This window comes from Eschrichtius robustus, chromosome 16 (genome assembly GCF_028021215.1).
Source record: "Eschrichtius robustus isolate mEscRob2 chromosome 16, mEscRob2.pri, whole genome shotgun sequence".
Lineage (NCBI taxonomy): Eukaryota > Metazoa > Chordata > Mammalia > Artiodactyla > Eschrichtiidae > Eschrichtius > Eschrichtius robustus.
Window position 1 is genome coordinate 70,388,703 of NC_090839.1, and position 21,123 is coordinate 70,409,825.

A 21,123-nucleotide genomic window follows, 5' to 3' on the forward strand; every position below is an offset into this window, starting at 1 on the left:
CTAGAGCCTGTCATACAGAGTGAAGTAAGTCACAAAGAGAAAAAATACCGTATGCTAACGCATATATATGGAATCTTAAAAAAAAAAAAAAAAAAGTTCTGATGAACCTAGTGGCAGGGCAGGAATAAAGACATAGACATAGAGAATGGACTTAAGGACACGTGGTGGGAGGGGGAAGCTGGGGCAAAGTGAGAGTAGCATTGACATATATACACTACCAAATGTAAAATAGATAGCTAGTGGGAAGCAGCACATAGCACAGGGAGATAAGCTCCGTGCTTTGCAATGACCTGGAAGGGTGGGATAGGGAGGGCGGGAGGGAGACGCAAGAGGGAGGGGATATGGGGATATATGTGTGCATATGGCTGATTCACTTTGTTGTACAACAGAAACTAACGCAGTATTGTGAAGCAATTATACTCCAATAAAGATCTATTTTTAAAAAATTGCTCAAGGTGGGGGTCTAGATATCTGTATGTTTTAAAAGCTCTCCAGGTGATTCTTTTTTTTAACTTTCTCTTTGGAAAATTTTGAACATAAACAAAAATAGAATGGTATGGTATAACATACCCGCAAGGTAACTCATCACTCAACCTCTGTTATTGTCATCACCAATCTTATTTCTTTTATATTCCCATCGACTCCCTGCCCTGGATTATTTTTGAAGCCGGTCCCAGGCATCATATTATTTCATCCATAAATATTTCATTATGAGTCTCTAAAAGATGAAGATTTTATAATAAAACATAACCACAACACCATTATCACACTTAACAAAATTAACTATAATTTCCCATATCATCAAATATCCAGACAGTAAACTACTCTGATTATTTCATAAGTTTTAAGTTTGTTTAAATCGGAATCCAACTGAGATCCATGTATTGTCTTGGATTGTCATGTCTCTTAAGCCTTCCAGTTAATTCTGTCCTGCAGCCTGTAGGCTGAGAACCACATGGTCAGATAAAATCAATACAGAGAGAGTTGAGATAAGGATGAAGTCAGTGTGGAGAGCCTGGTATTCTGGAAAGACGAGTGGTGCATATGATTCACATCTGCATTTCAGCCAAAGGGCTCACTACTGCTGAGTCCCACGGCCCACCAGGTAACACGACACTTGTCAGCCCTGGGTAAATCTGGTACAGTGTGATGACTATTAGATGGAACTTTTGTTTCCAGTATTAATTCACCTTTGTTGACTTGGGATAAAACGCACAGCATAAGAGCTGTGAGCTGAGCTTATTCAGTGTCTTGTTGAGGACTACAGCCTAGGGAGACAGCCTCTCAGATGGCTCTGAGAAACTGCTCAGAAGATGTAAGGAGGGAGGCCAGTATATACGTAATTTTGGTGAAGGAGTACATGCAATCAAACCCACATCTCAGCAAGGAACCAAAGCCCTAGTTATTGGTTTTAGTGCTTTTCTAAGTATGGGAAGATGCAAGAAATTGTGTTCATAAAAATTTCTCCTGAAAATATTTAACTATCTGAAGGCCTGTTCTGCCAGTTTTCCCCGAGCACAGAGTGCCTCATTCCTCATCTTTGCCCTGAGCTCCTTTCAGGGTGCGTTTAAGGCCAGCCACTGCAGTGACTAATGACGTAATTCTCGTGGAACTGGGAGGCGAGCACCATTCTCTAGTTGGCACCTGTTTGTTTATTTGTTCATTGAATCATTTACTTGCAAAAGAAAAGTGTCATCTAAAAGTTCTTTGCCTAGATGGAGACATCAAAGTACTAGAGAGTTAATTTTATTTTACAGAAAATCACTAGAATAACCGCTCCTCAGTTATGTAAACATAAGGCAGTGAGGGCCACCCAGAACCTTCCTGCAACTGACTATCGGCGACCCCTTCCAAATCCCTTGGCACACAGAATCTCTTGTTTGGCAGGGTCGGGAGGAATTTGCAAAAACGCCAATAGGCCTTTTGGAAAGAAACCTCAAGACTTGAGGTTGTTAGACCCTCTCTGAGAGATCTGGATAACACTTGTCAGAGGGAAGGGAAACCTGGGCCTATGGTCTCACCTCCGCGCCAGGACTCGGGACACCTGTGTTGCCGTGCCCTCCCCCCAACCCAGCGGGCGACCCAGCATCTGAGAGCAGCCGAGGCAGTGGAGGCTGCCCTACCACGCTCTCTCCCCTCACAGGTCTTTGACACAGGATTCCCAGGGACTCCTGATCAATTCATGGGGAGGGAGAAGTGGGAGACCCCCGAGAGGGAGGAGCCAGGTTTCCTGCTGGCTGGAAACGCTTTCAGAGCCCCAGGTCTCACGGGATGGAGCTCGAGCCCCTTGAGCTGTGCGGAAAGCCCTCCACCGTCAGACTTTGCCCACTTCAGTCTTCCCAACTCCCGATCATTCATTCATTCACTCAATCACTCATTCATTTGTTTGTTCATTCATCAAATATTTGTTAAGGTCTCCATGTGTGCTAAGTACCATTCTAGGTACAGAAGTGAACAAAATAGACAATAGTTCTTGCATTCATGGAGCTTATATTCTAGAAGAGGGAACAAGTGAATGAGATAGAAAGAATACCGAGTATGTCACATGCTGGTGAGTGCTAAGGAGAAAAAGTAAATCAGAGAAGATTTGAAAGGGATAAGGTGAGGGCGGTATTGACATTTTAAATAGGGTCACATAGAAAGCTTCACTCAGAAGCTGACATTTTACTGAAGGAAGCAAAGAAGTGAGCTATTTGCATTGCTGGGAACAGGTTGTAGATGGGGGGGGGGGGAGTGTGTGGCAGGGAGAGTAGTCTCTCTGTCTCTGTCTCTGTCTCTGTCTCTCCCTCTCCCTCTTGCACTCTCTCCTGAAACTGACTGTGGCCACAGCTCCGTCCTATCTCATCCCAGGGCTCCCGTCAAACTCTGGACCACATTCTGGCTCAACCCCTGGCACTGTTCCCTCAGCCCCACCTGGGCCCCTCTGTTCTCTGGGCCTGTGGACCTCAGTCCTCCCTGTACCTGCCCTTCTGGCCAGGCATCCCTTGCTGCCCCTCTGTGTCTCCTCAGGCACCGTCTGCCCCAGCCCCACAGATTCCAGCATCCTCCCCCCACCACCTACTCCAGGGGAGTGCCGTGATGGGAAACTTTTATTAATAAGACTGAGAAGAAGAAGAGCTAACACGGAGGGGCTGCCTACCTGCCAGCCAGCACACTGACCGCTGAGTGTGTGCCGTCTCCACCAGCGTCCCATAGAGAGGGCCCCTGTCCCAGCACCGCGGCCTCCTTGCTGATCCCTCGGCTTATTCCCTTTGCTTCCCCAATCCAGCCCCCACGCAGCAGTTAGCAATTTTCTTTTTAAACATAATGTAGATCGCATTGCTGTCTTACTAAAAGGTCCGTGGCTTGTCGTCTCAGACAACCCAACCCTGCGTCTGTTCTCTCAGGCCCCTCTGGCCAGCTCTGGCCTCCATAGCCCTTTTCCCCTCTGACGCTGGCACTCCATTCTCTCCCCCCAGTCACAGGGCGCCAGGCATGCTGGTCTCCTTTCCTCTCCTCAAGCACATCCTGCCTCAGGGCCTTTGCCTCTGCCTGGAACCCCCTTACCCTGATCTTCATTCAGCCTTTTCTGAAGTGTCCCGGTACAAACACCAGCAACTCAGAGGGGTCTCTCCATGCTACTCTCTCTCCCCTGCCTCAGCTTTGAGCACTCTCAGTCACATTACCCCTGCTTGCTTCAAATTTTGTATTATTATTTCTGAGTGCATCTTGTTTATATCTCTAACTTTTTAATATAAGGGCCTTTGTTCACGGCTGTTTCCCCTCCTCCTAGAATGGTGCCTGGCCCAGATTTGGAGCTCAATGTATGTCGAATTAACGAATGAACAAATAACCTAATTTAATTGTCACACAAACCCCATGGTCTGTTTCAGTGGTTCTCAACCATGATTGTGCATTTCAATCTCCCGGGGCACTTAAAAAGAGCTTGAACTCAAAACATATTGGATTCAATTTCATTGATCTGGGGTCAGGTGAGTCTAGGCATCTTTTTTTTTTTTTTTTTTTAAGCCCCCTTGGTGATCTGGATGTGTAGCTATTTATGCTGAAATTCACACTTAAATTTATAAACTTCTCTGCAGAAGGAAGGTTACCAGGGCAGGGCCCTTCAGTCAGAATTGCCATTTTTACTCAAGCTCATACCTGCAGGAAGCCTGGTTTTTCTCAGGCCCACTGGGGCCAAGCCAGGGCCGGGGCAGCACACTCTGTGGCCCTGGAGGGGGGAAGTTCGTGCCTGAAGAGCAGGCTCCCGGCTTCCCTTTGTGACCAGAGCAGGACACGAAGGCCGCTGGGTGGAAATCCAGAGGCAGCAGTGGAGTCCCTTGCTGGACACCCTGAGGCCAGAGCATCCTCAGCAGCAACGTTCTGAGTTCTGGGGTTCCAGCCCTGGAGAAGAATAGGCCATTGTTGAGTAAGAGGGGGCCTTGCCCTGCCCATGCTGAGTTGGGCGGGAGGAGGGCTGGAGGTCACAAGAAGGGCCAGAAACAAAACACTCTATGGGGTACTGGGTGTGGCATCAAAGGTGCCTATAGATTGGAATCTGGATGCCAGCTCTGTTCCTAAGCAGCTGTGTGGTCTCAGGCATGTCACTTATGCTTTCTAAGGCTCAGTTTCCTCACCAGTAAAATGGCATACAACACCTAGGAGGCTTGTTGGACGAGATGATACATGCAAAGTGAGCAGCGTAGCACCTATAAGGCAGGAAGCCCTGTCCCAGTAATCACTTCCACCATGTACACACGTAGCAAACCAGCACAACGTACGCCTTAAGTATATACAATTTCATTTGTCAGTCGTCACTCAATCAAGTGAAATTTTTTAATAAATAATAATAATAATAAATTTTTTAATAAAAAATTAAAACATATTTTAAAATATACTGAGGGCTTCCCTGGTGGCACAGTGGTTAAGAAGCCACCGGCCAACGCAGGGGACACGGGTTCGATTCCCTGGTCCGGGAAGATCCCACATGCCGCGGAGCAACTAAGCCCGTGCGCCACAACTACTGCGCCTGCGCTCTAGAGCCCGCGAGCCACAACTACTGAAGCCCTCGCGCCTAGAGCCCGTGCTCCGCGACAAGAGAAGCCACCGCAATGAGAAGCCCACGCACCACGAGGAAGAGTAGCCCCCACTCGCCGCAACTAGAGAAAGCCAGGCGAAGACCCCACGCAGCCAAAAATAAATAAATAAAATAAATTTATAAAAAATAAAATAAAATATACTGACTGTTAGAAAGTGATAAATCCTGGGGAGGAAGATCAAGCAGAGAATGGCGGGCAGGAAGTGTCAGATGGGAGAGGGTTCCACTTTCGATGAGGCAGTTGGTTGAAGGTCCATGAGCTGAGCCCTGTGGGTGGCAAGGCAGTGAGACATGTGGATGGAGCGTCCTGGCGGAGGAGCCGCAAAGAAGGCCTGAATCAGTGCTGGCTGGAGCCGACCTGCAGGGCCACCTGAGAGCCTCTTATTATTCAGAAACTTTGCAGGCCGGTTGTTAAACTTTGATAAGTTGAAACTGGTGGGAATCAAAACTGGCCATGGTGGGAATTTTTAACCATAGATACTGGCAAACACTACAAGTCACTTGTGCAGTTTTTGTTCTCAGAGAACCACTTTACCAACAACCCCACCCCAAGCCAGGACTTCAAAGCCACAGGGAGACCACTGTGGCTGCAGCCCGGCGAGCCAGGTGAGAGCGGTTTTCAAGACTTTGCCTTTGAGCCACACAAGGAGCCAGAGGAGGCTTTGTTCTTGTTAGTAGCTTTATTTAAGTATAATTTACATACCAAAAAATTCACTCATTTCAAGTGTACAATTATTTGTATTACTATTAATTTCTTTTAGTAAGTTTACAGAGTTGTGCAGCTCTGACCACACTCCAAATTTAGAACATTTCCAACAAAGAGATCCCTTGTGCCCATTTGCTCCAGGCAACTGCTAATCTACTTCCTGTCTCTAGAGGGTTTTGCACAGAAAAGGGACGTGATCTGATTTATATTATTGTCACTGTTGTCTCCTTTCTGCTAAAATATAATAAAGTTCCTGTTCTCTTTTTGGATTAGATGGTGACCTGAATTTTCAGGGAAAATATCCCCTAGGTCCGGACACCCAGCAGGCGCTGGGGTTGGAGTACCATCTCCCAGCTGTGAGAAAAGGTGGCGGGGCCGTACCCGCTGGCTCAAGTGTGCTGACCAGCTGAAGCCACGTGTCCCCTGCTGGCTTCGGGCTCTGCCTTCTCTTGGCTGCGTTTGGGGCCAAAGTTCCCGAGGGCGGCTGAGTCAGCAAATTGCCTTTACTGGCGTTCCCAGGAGCCCGAATGTTTACAGGCATTAAGGCCTGCATTCAGCTGAAGCAAAACCTAGAAGTCTTCTCACTTCCTGGGTTCAAGAACAAGGCACTGTGGAGAGAAATCCTTCAGCAGGGGGTGTCAGCTGCCCCTGAGGCCTTTGCTGATTAAGCCTAAAGTGGGCAGGGCCTGAAATGGCGTTGTGCACTTGGGAAGGAGGCCTGGGATTCTAATTATCTGCTGTCAAGGGGCTCCCGGAATCCAGGAGTGAAAGGCACAGGAAAGGGCTTGGGGCAGAGTTCAGGAGAGGTGAGGAGTGGGGGAGGGAGGTGAGGGAAAGGGAGTCCTGCCCCACATGCCGACCCCCGTTGCAGGGTTAGTGGCCACAGCGGAAGCCGGGGTCTAGCTTTCTGGGAGGTGAGACCTGGAAGTCACTTTTCCCCTCCAAGCCTCACTTTCTTTATCTATAAAATAGAGAATATAGCACATCATACAGTTGTTATGAGGATTTAAGGAAATATAAAGCACTTTTCAAATGCTTAATACACAGTCAGCCTTCAGTAGATGACAGTTATTATTGCTTTTCCTGTTATCATGACACATTATTATTGTTGGTTATTATCTTAGCCCATTTGGGCTGCTATGACAAAAATACCGTATACTGGGTGGTTTAAACAACATTTGTTTCTCACAGTTCTAGAGGCTGGGAAGTGCAAGACCAAGGCACCATGGGCAGATTGGTGTCTGGTGAGGGCGTGTTTCCTGGTGCGTAGCTGTATCCTCAGCAAGCAGAAGGAACAAGGGAGCTCTCTGGGGTCTCTTTTATAAGGACTCCACCTTCATGACCTAATCACCCACCAGCAGCCCAACCTCCTCACACTATTGCATTGCGGGTTAGGATTTGACATATGAATTTTGGGGGAACACAAACATTTAGTCTATGGCAGTTATTATTCCCATATTCTATTATTATTATTACCAAGAGGAGCCTGGCAGAAAGAAACTGGGGATACAGTCCCGAGGCCACTGCTTCACTTCTCAAACTTTAATGTGCTCGACTCACCTGGGGTTCCTGTTAAAGTGCAGATTCTAATTCCACAGGTCGAGGGTGGGGTCTAAGGTTCTGCCTTTGTAACCTGCTCCCAGGTGATGCCGATGTCCTTGGTCCATAGGCCACACTCTGAATAGCCAGGCACTAAAACTTCTCTGTCCAATACAGTAGCCACTAGCCACGTGTAGCTCTTGAGCATTTGAATGTGGCTGGTCTAAACTGAAGTGTGCCTGTAAGTGTGAAATGCACATTGGATTTCAAAGAATTAAGAACAACAACAACAAAAAATGTAAACTATCTCTCTAATAATTTCTGATATTGATTACATGTTGAAATTATAGGATATAGGTAGGTAAATAAAATGTATTACAGTGAATTTCACCTGTTTCTTTTTACTTTTTTGAATGAAACTGCTAGAGAATTGTGTATTACACGAGTACGTGTGGTTCACATCACATTTCTATCGGAGAGTGCTGCCCTGGAGTTTTCTTTCGCATTGTCAGGCCAGTTCAGGATTTGCCAAAGGCTTTTTGAGGGATTCGCTTTGAAGGACTGAGGCTTGGGAAGCAGGCTCTGAGTTCCTGCGCTCAGATCCACAGAGATCCACGGACAGTGAGAGGTGGAAGGGCTAGACCTCATGTCCAGGGAGGAGAAATGATCAAAAATCACACCATGGAACTCATTCTAAAACCCAAGACTCTTCTCTACAAGCCGATATGTGCCGTGCTCACCCTAGGGCTGACCACACGCTTCTCTCCAACCTCAGAGTCTCCCTGAATCCCAGAATTCATGACGATGCTCTCTCTCCTCTTTGGTGACAGGCAGGAGGCAACACGAGGCTATGGCTAAGAGGACTGGTCCTCCAGGCTCTGAGAAATGCCTGGGGCATCTGTTCGTCTCATGGGCAGCTGCCGCCTCTATCTGTCTCTCAGAAGATTGTGGCCACCTGGGAAGTCATCAGCCTGGGCAGGCAGCCAGTGCCTGAGTACTTCAACTTTGCCCATGACGTGCTGGACATGTGGAGTCAGCTGGAAAGGGTGAAACTCACTGTGTCCCAGGGTCCATCTTGAGCATCAGATTCCGTCCGCCCTTGGGCACCCCAGTGAGACTCAGGGCTACAAGACATGTGGACATTTTGACTTGGGAGTTTCTCAAGTCCTAAAATTTAAACTGTTAACATTTAACCTTAGAAAAACCATTACGACCAAGTCTTCGAGCCTTAGACACCCTTGCCCAATCCCTAGTGTGTCTCACATTCCGGAGCCCAAATCACACAGGGAGAGAGTTACGCCCCTTTTGATTCCCTTCGGATCATTCTGAGCAAGTGAAGGAGAAAGTTTTGTATTACTACTAGTCTGTTTTTAGTATCTTCCTCACGTCGTGCACATCCCTTTTAAATAAGGAGAGAGCTTGGCTCAGACTCAAAGCTTTTCACAGATCACAGCAGATACATAGAATTGAATTCAGATAATCTCTATTTCTTTGGGTGTCTCTGTGCATTTGCTTCCTTCTTCATTTTCCCTTCCTTATGTGTCTGTTGTGCTTCTCTCTGACTTCTATGTTAAAGGTACTTTTTATTTGTAGTAGGAGAATGTAAACTTTATCTCAAAGAAATTTATTTATGTTAATTTTAAGAAGAGCTTGTTTTAAAAAAAGATGAGACAAGTACTACTGTGAGTAGATGTAATAACAGTCTACCGTTAGTGGATATGGTAAAATTTATGGAGGTGGCGTGAGAATGACTGAGATGTAAAAGCAAGCTTTGCTGTCAAAGAGATGTGGTTCATCCGCTTGAAGTGTGACCTTGAGCAAATCCCTAGGCTCCTTGGATCTCAGTTTTCTAACCTATAAAAAGGGGCCCATATGCCACTTGGAGCTGTGTGAATTAAATGAGAAATAAGAGATGGAGTCAGGGTGCTCCTTTCCTGTCTCCAGAGTGTAAGCAGAGTGAGCTTACACTAGGCTCGTCCTTAGAAGACTTCTCCTAATGAAAAAAATTAAACAAATAGGGTTAAGTCAGAAAAAATGATGGAATAAGGACTATCTAAAATTTTTTTCTCCATAATAGCAGCAACAAAAACCTTAGAAAAGTGGTCATAATCAACTTTTCAGAACTCTAGAAACTAGCCAAAGGCTGGAGTAATCCAGGGAATATTTATTAAAGAAAAACTTGTTACGATTTTGGTGTATCTCAGTGAGGATGCCCCTGAGATATTACCTCATTATGTAAAAATAACATATCCTTCATGACTATTCTGACAAAAGTTTAAAACACATCTGATGTTTAACTTTCATGAACAAAGAACTGCCAGAAAATAATAGCCTCTACATTATGCATGCATTTAAAAGCTTACCTGAAGTCTGCCCTTTATAAAGGAATAGTATGAATAAGTTGAACTGCACTTTTAAAAACTTAATTGCCATTAAGGCAAAAATTATAAAGTTGCAAAAAAATGACAATACATCCCAAAGTGATCTACATACTCAATGTAAGCTTTACAAAAATTCCAGTAGACATCTCTGCAGAATAGACAGTCTTGTCCATAGAGTCATGTGGAAATGCAAGGGACCCATAATAACCAAAACAATCTTGAAAAAGGAACACAAAACTGGTGTATACACACTTTCTTATTTCAAAACCTACTACAGAGTTACAGTAGTCAAGACTGTGTGGAAAAAAAAAAAGACAATGTGGTACTGGCATAAAGATTGGAATGGATGAATGGGATAGACTTAAGAATCCAGAAATATACCCATAAATCTATGGTCAATCGGTTTTCAACAAAGGTGCCAAGAAAATTCAATGCGGGAAGAATTGTTCTTCCAATTAATGGTGCTGGCACAACTGGATATTCACATGCAAAAAATGAATGTGGTCCCTACCTCACACCACATACAAGAATTAACTCAAAAATGGATCAATGACCTAAATGAAGGAGCAAAAACTATAAAATCCTTAGAAGAAAATATAAGTGCATATCCTGAATTAGGTAATGGTTTCTAAAGCATAAGCAATGAAAGACAATAAATAAATCAAACTTCATGAAAATTTCTAGTATTTGTAGATCAGAGTGAAAAGATAGCCCACAGAATGGGAGAAAATATTTGCAAATCACATATCTGATATACATATATAGATCATATATATGTACACACCTATATACATATGTTGCACATATCTGCAATATATAAAGAATTCAAACTCAACAATAAAAAGATAAATGACCCAATTAAAATATTGGCTAAGGATTCAAATAGGCACTTCTCTAAAGAATATAAATAAATGGCCAATATACACATGGCAAAATGCTCGACATCTTTATTCATTAGGGGAATAAAATCCCAACCACAATGAGACACCACTTCACACAGAGTGACACAGTTAAAAACAAAAACAAAACAAAAACAAAAAAGTGTTAAATAAAAGAAATAAACAAAACAAAACAAAAACAAACAAAAAGTGTTTGCTAAGAAAGGTTAGCAAAGATGTAGAGAAATTAGAGCCCTCATACATTGCTGGTGGGAATGTAAAATGGTACAGATGCTGTGGAAAACAATTTAGCAATTCCTCAAAAAGTTAAACATAGAGTTATTGTATGACCTAGCATTATGCTCCTAGGTGTATATCCAAGAGAATAGAAAACATATGTGCACACAAAAACTTATACACAAATGTTTATAGCAACATTATGGAAGTGGAAGCAACCCTAATGTCCATCAGCAGATGAATGTACAAACAAAATGTGGTCTATCCATACAGTGGAATATTACTTGGCCATTAAAAAGAATGTAACACTGACACATGCTACAACATGGATAAACCTTGAAAACATTATGCTAAGTGAAAGAAACCAGACACAAAAGGCCACATATTGTATAATTCCATTCATGTCAAATATCCAGAATAGGCAAATCCATACAGAAAGTAGATTAGTGGTTGCCAGGGCCTTGGTAAGGAGAGAATAGGGTGTGACTACTAATCTGTAAAATATTTCTTTTTAGGATAATGAAAAGGTTCTGGAGTTAGATGGTAGTGATGGTTACATAACTTTGTGAATATACCAGAAACCCTTGAACTATGTGCTTTAAAATGGTGAATTTTATGGTAGGAGAATTATATCTCAATGTAAAAAAGGGGAGGACACAACAGTGTGAATTTTAGTCTATCTTTTGCATTAAAAAGATGGTATGGAGAAAAGAATATACGTAACGTCTGCCTAAAGAAACACTGGAAGGATTTGCAAGAAACTAATAATATTGGTTCCTCATTGAGACAGGTGAAGTGGGAAGCAGGTGGATAGACACAACGGTGGAAGAAGACTTCTCAATGCATATCTTTTCATATTTTGATTTTTGAACCCTGTGAATTTAATAACTATTGTAAAAATAAAATTAAATTTGAAAAACAACAGCAAGCAAACAAAAATCCTCACCAATGGTTTCTACTTCTTTTTTGCCAATACCTCTGCCTAGGCTGGGCACCGGCCCCCAATCCCTGCCTTCTGCTGGGTCAGTGGCATGGGAGCAGAGGTCAAGGGGAGCCTTGAGGAGTTGGGGGAGCAGTCCAGGAAGGCAGCTAACATGCTGGGGGGGCACATGTGACCTGCAGTCTGGAGACAGAATGATGCTGGTGCTCTCTCAGCTCCTGGAGTGGTGGCTGGTCAGTGTGGCTTGTATGCGGACAGGTCAGTGAGCAGGGCTGAGACCCCCAGTTGGGGCTGACACAACCTGCTCGAGCTTTGGCAGCATCCACAAGGTTTGGGAGATGGAGGAAATTGAACCTCATGTGGCATTTTGTTTACTTCCCCTTTGCCCAACAGTCACAAACTTGATTGTGTACAGGGGCCAGATAGCACTGTAATTGATTAAAACAGGCCAGTGTGAGGCAGCAGGGAGCACTGAGGACTGCACTGAACTGGAGCTCACGTGCCTCATCCAGCAGGGACCACCACTCCTCCAAACTCCAAACACATGTTTCCATGTGTGAATGAGGGCCAGTGTTTCCAGAACTTCTGATTTTTGTAATTAAAAAAAACTTGGATTTTTATGGAAAAAAACCTTCCGGTCTTTTAATGTTGACAAATAAATAGATTTTCTGAACGATTCCAAACGGATCAAACCAATCGTTATTTTTTTGCGGTTGTGGTTCGGGAGCTGCCAGTGTGTGGAGAATAATGCAGTTATAGATGAGAGACCTTCATAACCAATCTAAGTTAGTTTAGCAGCCCTGAGAGGTTTGTGTTCCCGCTGTCATGAATGTTGGGGTAGCGAGCCATCCATCTTGGGATGGTTCTTCCAGCAGAGGAGGAGAGGAGGCCAAAGGACACAGCCCGCGGAGCCCTGAGAGCCTCTGCTGGCCCTGTCTGGTACACTTGTTGAAAGGGCTGGAGTTTTTAGGCTGATTTTACAAAAACAAGACAACTACTTTCGGTGGAGTGCTGGTTTCTCCATCCCCTGGGAACTTTCCACCACTTAAAATGTTGTCCAACTCCCTTCCAGTAGTGTCCGTAGAACAATCTACCTGAAATTTGTTTTCACAAATAATGTTTGCAAAACAGAGGGGTACACACTCACATCAGAAAATTGACCTTTCTGTATGAACAAGCTTAATCCAACCATTTTGTTAATAGATTGTCTCTCCAAAAAGGAGGCAGAAACGTTCATTTATTTTTACATATTTTGCACAGTATATAAAAGTGAGCACCCTTATAGTGTATCCAGCTCTGAGGAAAAGAAACAGACATACAGGGATTGGCTCTTTCCTCTGTCTTCTGTCCTCACTCAGTGGCTGGGCTGTGGCCGGATGACTGATTATTTTAGAATCTCTTTCTTCTCACCTGTGAAATGAGAATGTTGGACTCAGTGGAGTGCGGAGTGTTTACAGCCTGCATTCTGAGATACTGAAGTGGTTTTTCAAGTGTCATTAAAATCTGTCCCTGCTTTCTGCTTCCTTGTCGCTTCCCTTTGGGAGCAGATGAGCTCAGCTACCTCAGAGTGGCTTCGGTTGAAGTAATATGGGGTCCTGGAGCTCCCGCTGCTATACCCACGCCCCTGCCCCAAGGGACCCACACCCAACACTAAGATTCATTGTAGCCTTTTGTTTGAAAGGCATGGAAAACCACTGAACTAGGTAATCTCTAGGGCAATATAATACAATGCTCAAGATCATGGACTTTTAAGGTTACCCCTGCCTCAGTTCACAATTCCAGCTCTACAACATATTAGCTGTGTGATCTTGGGCAAGTTATTCATTTATTTAAGGCATAAAGGTCTAGGTCTTAGTTTTTTTGAATCTGCAAAGTGGGATTAATAATAGCATCTACTCTCCAGGATTGTAAGAATTAAATGAAATAATGCATGTAAAATTCTTAGCGCATGTAAATGCTCTGGAAATATTTTCTGAATTTCAATATTTTGTCATTAATAATGCTTTTTCCAGTTCAAGCATTCCAACTCTCTCCAGCCCCTTCTTGCTCCTATCTGGGGATATCTGGTCTGGACCTGTTCACAGGGGTCTTCCCTGTTGCCCAGTCAAACATCCCCTCTCTGTGTGGTATCAGGGGCCGTCATGATTCCCGGCATCTCTCAGCTGACAGAGAAAGACCTCAAATTCTGGCTGCAGACACCCAGGGCCAAGTCCATTACCACCAGTGATTCCCTGGCTCCACGGGTGGACGCCATTAGCGCCAGTGGCCCCTCCCTCCAAACCAAGCTGCTTGTGTCGGACAGCAGTGAGTCATTTAACCATTTTGAGCCTCAATTTCCTTATCTGCAAAGGGTTATAATAATAATACCTACCCTGTGGGGTGATTGTAAGGATTAGAGATAACTCAAGCTGGAGCTTCCAGCAGGTGCCTCATACGTGGTATTTACCAAATGTAGCCGGTATTGTTGTTATAGATATTACTGTGACTATGAGTGTTTTCACTATTAGCAGTACCCTCCTAGTATTTTTATATTTTACAGGGAGGCGTCCACAGAGCACAACTGTGCGAGGACCAGGAGTCAAGACCCACCAGCCGTCTACTTCATAAGCGGCACAACTGGGGCCCCCAGGATGGTTGAGCACGGCCAGGCCAACTATGGACTGAGTTTTGTGGCTAGTGGAAGGTACCAGGGGACAGCTCGTCTAGTGGGTCCAAGGAACAGAAAGTAGGTAGGTGAGATGGAGGAGTGTGGGTAAGGGTGAAAGTGGCAGGATTTGAAGTTAAGAGCTAACAAGGGGGTAAATCAGGTAAGGATCTGAAGGCTTTGGGCTTTACTCTAAGTGAGGTGAGAAGCCATTGGAGGTTTTTTTGGGGTTTTTTTTTTTGTTTTTTTTTAAGTGTGGTAAACTATACATAACATTAAATTTACCATTTTAACCATTTAAGTGCATAGTTCAGTGTCATTAAGTACATTCACATTGTTGTGCAATTGTCCCCACCATCCATCTGCAGAACTTTTTCATCTTGCAATTCTGAAACTCTGTACCCATTATACAAAAACTCCCTATTGCCTCCTGCCCACAGCCCTGACAACAGCCATTCTAGTTTCTGTCTTGATGAATTTGACTACTCTGGGAACCTCATAAAAGTAGAATTGTACAGTATTTTTCCTTTTGTGTCTGGCTTATTTTACGTAGCATAATTCCTTCAAGGTTCATCCATGTTGTAGCCTGTGTAAGAATTCCCTTCCTTTTCAGGACTGAATAATATTCCATTGTGTCTCTACCAATTTTGCTTATCCATTCATCCATTGATGGACACTTGGGCTGCTACCACCTTTTGACTCTTGTCAGTAATGTTACTATTGAACATGGGTGTACAAAGCACCTGGGAAGCTTCATACATTCCTGATACTCAAGTTCCACGTCAGTGAGAGCCAACTTTCTGAGAATGTGCGTCAGCTCCCCAGATGATTCAAACGTGCAGCCGAGCTTTATAGAAACTCCATCTGCTGTATATACTAAGCCATCAATCAGCAACAATATTGGAAGGAGCAGATAAAAATCAGTCCATTTGTTTTTGAAATGCTGTATATGTATTTTGTGGCTCTTCTGTGTTTACAACAGAAATAATCTTTCATGGTATTTTATTGAAAGTCACAGAAATCTACCTACAAAACAATGACAATAACAACATAGTAATTCCATCAAGCAGAGATAATGTGAAAATTTAAATGTATTTTTTCTTCTAATCACTTTTGTAGGTGAAAGTAAATCCTTGACTTTCCTGAAGAATTTATTCCTTATTCACTGAGTGCTTACTTCATGCCGCTAAGTATACAGCACTGGACAGGAAAGATAAGACCCTTGTCCTCATAGAGCTTACATACAGGACCTCTCCGGTCTGTGATCATTCCATTGAGAGAGTCAAGATGTAAAGTTATTTGCTAAAAAGAACCTTTGTTTTCTTCAACTTTTTCTCTTCATCACTAGCACCAGCTGTTAGTTTTCTTTCTGGGTCATTTTTAACTAAGAAAAAAATATTAAATCTCTTCATGAGAATCATGGAACATTGAAAATTAATAGAGATTGTCAGGCCACAGTTGCTCTGTGAATGCTGAGTGGTTAGTAGGACTGACCAGGTAAGCTCATCCCCCCTCATTAGCATATACATTCCATATAGCTGAGATTGCACACGTCAATTAAAGTAATGTGCCTATTTCAATTTTATACCCAGTATAAGGAATCTACTTATTTTCCTACGGAAACAAATTGTCAAATGCACAGATGTTCATTACAGTGTTGTTTATAACAGACGAAAGGGGTGGAGGTACTCTCTGAATTTCTAACAGTGGGAAATTAGTTATATAAATAATATTACAGCATTGTATATTTAAGAAAAAGAAGAAGAGAGAGAAAGAAAAAGACGAAAAAGAGAAGAAAAGGAAAGGGAAAGGACTAAAAAGAAAGAGAATCCAAATTTCTAATAACATGAAAGTGTTTAAATAAATAATATTACAGCCACACAGGGTAATATTATGCAAATATTTTATATTTCATTACACTTTTTTACTCTTGTGAGGAGATGTTCATGACTGTTCATGATTGTTAACTGTAGTAAAATTGGATTGTAGAAATACATGTATAGAATATTTTGTATTCACACAAATGCGTATATGCATAAAATCACAGATAAGCCATGAAAAGTTCCCATACACAGATCAAATTTTTAGCCTTGATTATCTGAGTAGTGAGACTGATCTTTTGTCATCCTTCATCTTTATTTTCTATTTATGCTATAAGAGATATATAATTGTATAATACAGAAATGATAAATTTTTTAAATGAAATCTATGCAAGCAAAGGGTCCTCAGGTATAGTTTCATATATAATTGACACCACACCACAACTTTGTACTATGCACATTTTAACATTAAGTTATGTCATGCGTCTTTTTTGTGGCACTTAAGTATTTTGGGAAAAATTCATTTTCTACGGCTGCTTAGAGCTCCCCCAATTTGGGAGTGAATATGGTTATTAAGCTTTGTGTAGCACATTCCCTTCTGAGGGCCTTGGCTCTGCTGGGGGCACTTTGAATACATCTCCCAGTGCCCAGCCTGACAACAAGCGTCATTACCCTGAGAAAGATAGAGCCTTATCCACAAAAACATTATCATAAGTCTCAATATCTAGTAGAGCAAGTCTCTCCTTTTTACTCAACTTCTTTAGAAACGTTTTACCTATTCTTGGTCCTCTGTTCTTTCATATACACTTTAGAATCAATTTGTCAAGTTCTGTGGAACTGTTAGCATTTTAGTTGGAGATGCATTGTTTATAGATCAATTTGGGGAGAATTAACATCTTTATGATATTAAGTGTATCTTTTCACTTATGTATATCTTCTTTAATGTTCTGTAGAATTTTACATTTTCTATGTATGCTTCTTACAGATTTTGTGTTACATTTATTTTTAGGTATTGACAGCTTAGCTTTTTTCTTTATTTTTCAGAAGGCGTTTTTAAAATTAAAGTATAATTTACATGCAATGAAATGCCCTTATGTTAAATGTACAGGCCAATGACTTTTGACAAATGTATATACCCGTGTAACCATCACCACATCAAGTTATAGAACATTTTTTATCACCCCAAAAAGTTCCCTTGTTCCCCTTTGCAGTCAATCCCTAGGCCTCAGGCACAATTGCTAAATTATTTGTTGTCACTGAAGATTAATTTTGCCTTTTGTTAAAAAAAGAACTTCATGTAAATGCAATCAAAGTATTCATTTGTTTGTGTCTGCTTTCTTTTACTCAGTGTGACGTTCTTGTGATTCATGTGTGTCGCTGCCTGTGCCAGTAATTTGTTTCTTTTTCTTACTGAGCAGTAGCTTTACTTTAAAGCTTTGAGAATCAGAGTTTTGTGTTGCATCTCTTTCCCCTACCCTCGCTCTTGGCCAGACACTCCCTTTCTATCTTCAGTGATTGCTGAGCCCAAAGAGTATCAGTGTGCTCTTTTATCCTAAGAAACAGAGCCAGTAGCCATGTGCCCACCCCCCTGCATGCGAGTATGCTGCCTAGACCCTTCTACGGATGGCAGTGGGCGGCTATCCTTAATCATTTCCTGGCAGCTTCCTTCCAGTTAAAAGAGGGAAAACCCACAGATTCATGGCTCCCTGTCCAGTGGGGACTTCTAGCCACTGGACTTCCTGTTGAGGGGTCCCCAGCCTTCTGCGTGGGGCTGCTCAGGCCATGTGTCCTGAGTGACTGTGCCCAGATGGCCCTTCATGGGCTCACTGTGTCTTTCAGGGCAATTCTGAGAAGGCAGCAGCGTCAGAGCGAGGGGACTTCTACATCACAGGGGACTGAGCCCACATGGACAAGGATGGCTACTTTTGGTTCATGGGAAGGAATAATGATGTGATCAATTCCTCAAGGTCAAGTTGTCTGCTCTTTCCTTCTCCCTTTGAAGCTTCATGGGAGAGGGGAGGACACTTGGAAGAGTTTGTTTTTCTCTTCCAGCTACCGGATTGGGCCCGTTGAAGTGGAGAGTGCACTTGCTGAGCACCCAGCCGTCCTGGAGTCTGCTGTGGTCAGCAAGCAGCCTGGACCCCATCAGAGGGGAGGTAACTAGTCCAATCAAGAGCATTACTTCTTGGTTCTTTGCCTATTAGCACCCAGCAGAGTAAGCTGGAAGGCCCAGATTCCCCCATATCTCACCCCATCCAGGTACCGCAAAGTCTGAAATGCCACCATCAGACAGACACACATTCCTTTTGGTTAAGCATTGCCCTCATGTCTTTAGAGATACAAATATGCTCTAGAGGGACACCATGGGAAGATATCAACACTTTTGGTGTCAAGTTGACATGGAACTGTGTCCAAAAGGGGCTATTAGGTGGGAGATGTTAGTGGCAGGTGCTGGCTTTGTCATCCATCCTGTCCAATAAAATGTCCTTTTCCATTTGCAGATAAAGATATAGTGAGCACACCAAACATGGTTGCTGATGGCTCTAACCTGGGAGTGATAACTGACTTGAGGGATGACAAAATAAGTATCTAAAGTGACCTTGATATGTCAGAAACATGGTCCAAATTTAATAAGATGGCTTTTCTCAGGAGAAATGCAAATTCCTTCCCGTGGGTCCCAGAAGAACAGACAGTACGAGAGAAATAAGCTCATAGGCAGACCTATGAACTTTTCACTGGCTGTAAATCCAACATAATCCTAAAGTATCACGTAGTTACCTTATGAAAGTTAGTGCAAGATCAAGCTGCATTTTCAGAAGCCTCGGGGCAGAGGAGTGATTTGCAAAGTCTGGGCCCTGGACTGCTCACAGTTGCGTCTTCTGGGATTTTTGTTTAAAATATAGAGTTCTAGACCTAAAGTGAGACTTGCTGAATCAAAGTGACTGGGAATGCAGCCTTAAGGAATCTTCATTTTGACCAGAAGCCCCTAGCCAAGTGATTCCGACGCCCACTAAATTTGAGGCCACTAATATAGAGTGAGCGAGGTGAGAAACCCATCTATGGGGTAGAGCAATTGTGCCTGGAAAAGTATGCCTAGCCCTGCATGCCTCACAGTAACTGGGGCTATGACAAATGGCTGTGTGCTGAACGTTAAGCCAAGTATAATGCTCAGAACAGAGCCTGGCACATAGAAAGTGTTCGATAAATGCTTGGTAGTTTTAGCAGTAAGAGAAAGCCCTTCCTAAAAACCAGATCTATCTGAACATGAAATGGTAGTGAGACACCCACCACTGGGAAGTATGCAAAGACAGTGAACCACCACTTAGGGTGTTGTTGACAGAGTTGTATGCTGGCCTTTGAACTCTTCCATTCCTGTCAGAAACCATGTTCTGTTGTACCTGAGGCTGGGACTATTCCTCTTCCTTGGCAGGAGGCAACCTGCAAGAAAGATGTGGGCAGAGAGAGCCAAGGTGCAGAACGTCCCTCTGGATGCCCGAAACAGCTGTGCAGCAAAATGCTTGCCGATTGCAAACACTCATACATGCAGTCTCAGAAAGACCCACCTCCCCTTGCAAGTGGTACACGTTTTCCCCCAACCCTGCCTGTCCAAACCTGTACCTAGCTGCCTTCTTAGTCAGGAAAACCCGTAAGTAATGAACCCTAAGGAGTTTGTGAATCTCCTCTCTCCAAAGTATTGGCATCTTAAGGGAAGCATGTTGGCTTCTAACAGTGTCATTTCAGGTATGGGGAATAGTTTGGAAAATAGGATTCTAAAATCACTCCATAAAAACCATAACTCCTAATAGTTGATCCTGGAAAGGCAGGCAACAGAAAAAACTTGGTATCCAATTTGCTGGCTGAGTCCAAGTCACTGGTAGAACTTTCATGTTGGGCTGGTGAATGTGAGCACTTATTCACAAGGCTAGGTTAAGGAGAAAAGAGTGGTTACATGAGGCCTGATTCTTTGTTTTTTGTTTGTTTGTTTGTTTTTGTTTTTCCCAACAGGTGGTAAAGGCATTTATAGTCCTTTCTCCAGCCTATTACTCACATGATCCAGAGAAACTAACCCAGGAGCTCCAGGAGCACGGGAAAAGGGTGACTGCTCCGTACAAGTACCCCAGGAAAGGTAAACATCTGCGGGTTCTAGGACTTAATAAGCTGGGAAATCAAATGGGCACGTGCTCCCTGGGCTCCCACTCAGGGTCAGGCACTGGGAGGTTGAAGATACGAATAACCCTGGCTGCTGCCTCAGCCCTGTCTCCCTGCCTCTTCACTGGGCCTTCCCCATAGCACACTGTGTTCCCAGTCTAAGAACTGACATAAAGGAGATTCAGTGGGTGGTACTGAAACACTCTTGGAAAGAGCATGTGCTCCAGGCTAGCCGTTTTCATTGTTGCCGTTTGGGGAAAACCATGAATCACGGAGGCTTTCCAGAAACGTCGAAAGGCTTTCTGTAAAATGATCATTTCAAAGTGTTTTTGTTTTATGGTCACTAGATGGCCTCTGTTTCAGAACTGCCGAAGATGGTTTCTGGCAAGATCCAAAGGAGTAAATTGAGAAGACAAGAGTGGGGAGCTAAGAGGCAGCCCCCAAAAGGCCCCATAGACCTCTGAAGCTTCTAAAAGGAATTGGTGGGATCACTGGTTAGTCCCCACTTGGAACATCATCCCTTCAACCCTACAGACATCAAAGGCTTTCAGTTTCCAAATGAGCATCTCCAGAATCATTGGATGACCCTGGAAGAGAGCAGAGAACATCTGCTCTCTTCTGAACCCAGAGTTCCGAGCCACTGCCTGGTCTAGCAAGTGTTTGGTGGCTTGACTTCCCCGGATATTTGGAGACATCCCCAGCAGCTGCCCACTGGTCTTCCTTCCTAAGAGCTTTCAGCCTGCCCTCCAAAG

At 43.5% G+C, this 21,123-nt stretch overlaps 2 protein-coding genes across 2 annotated transcripts in view; one reads left to right on the top strand and one right to left on the bottom strand.

Moving 5' to 3' along the window:
* Positions 1 to 8,221, bottom strand: part of PDILT (protein disulfide isomerase like, testis expressed) — a 41,735-nt gene extending 33,514 nt beyond the window's left edge. Inside the window, exons 1-3 of the mRNA XM_068566051.1 lie at positions 8,063 to 8,221; positions 7,344 to 7,561; positions 5,224 to 5,344 (exon numbers count right to left, since the gene is read on the bottom strand). The gene's annotated coding sequence lies outside the window, so the exon portion shown is untranslated. The remainder of the gene's footprint in view (positions 1 to 5,223; positions 5,345 to 7,343; positions 7,562 to 8,062) is intronic.
* On the top strand, positions 4,729 to 20,835 carry LOC137750427 (acyl-coenzyme A synthetase ACSM5, mitochondrial-like). The gene is given in 13 exon segments (XM_068524782.1): positions 4,729 to 4,756; positions 5,600 to 5,683; positions 6,057 to 6,139; positions 8,153 to 8,368; positions 11,805 to 11,918; positions 11,920 to 12,016; positions 13,892 to 14,066; positions 14,298 to 14,463; positions 18,062 to 18,189; positions 18,275 to 18,347; positions 18,349 to 18,378; positions 20,228 to 20,348; positions 20,696 to 20,835. Coding segments are annotated over 13 exon segments (1,455 nt in total).
* The last annotated feature ends 288 nt before the right edge of the window (positions 20,836 to 21,123 follow it).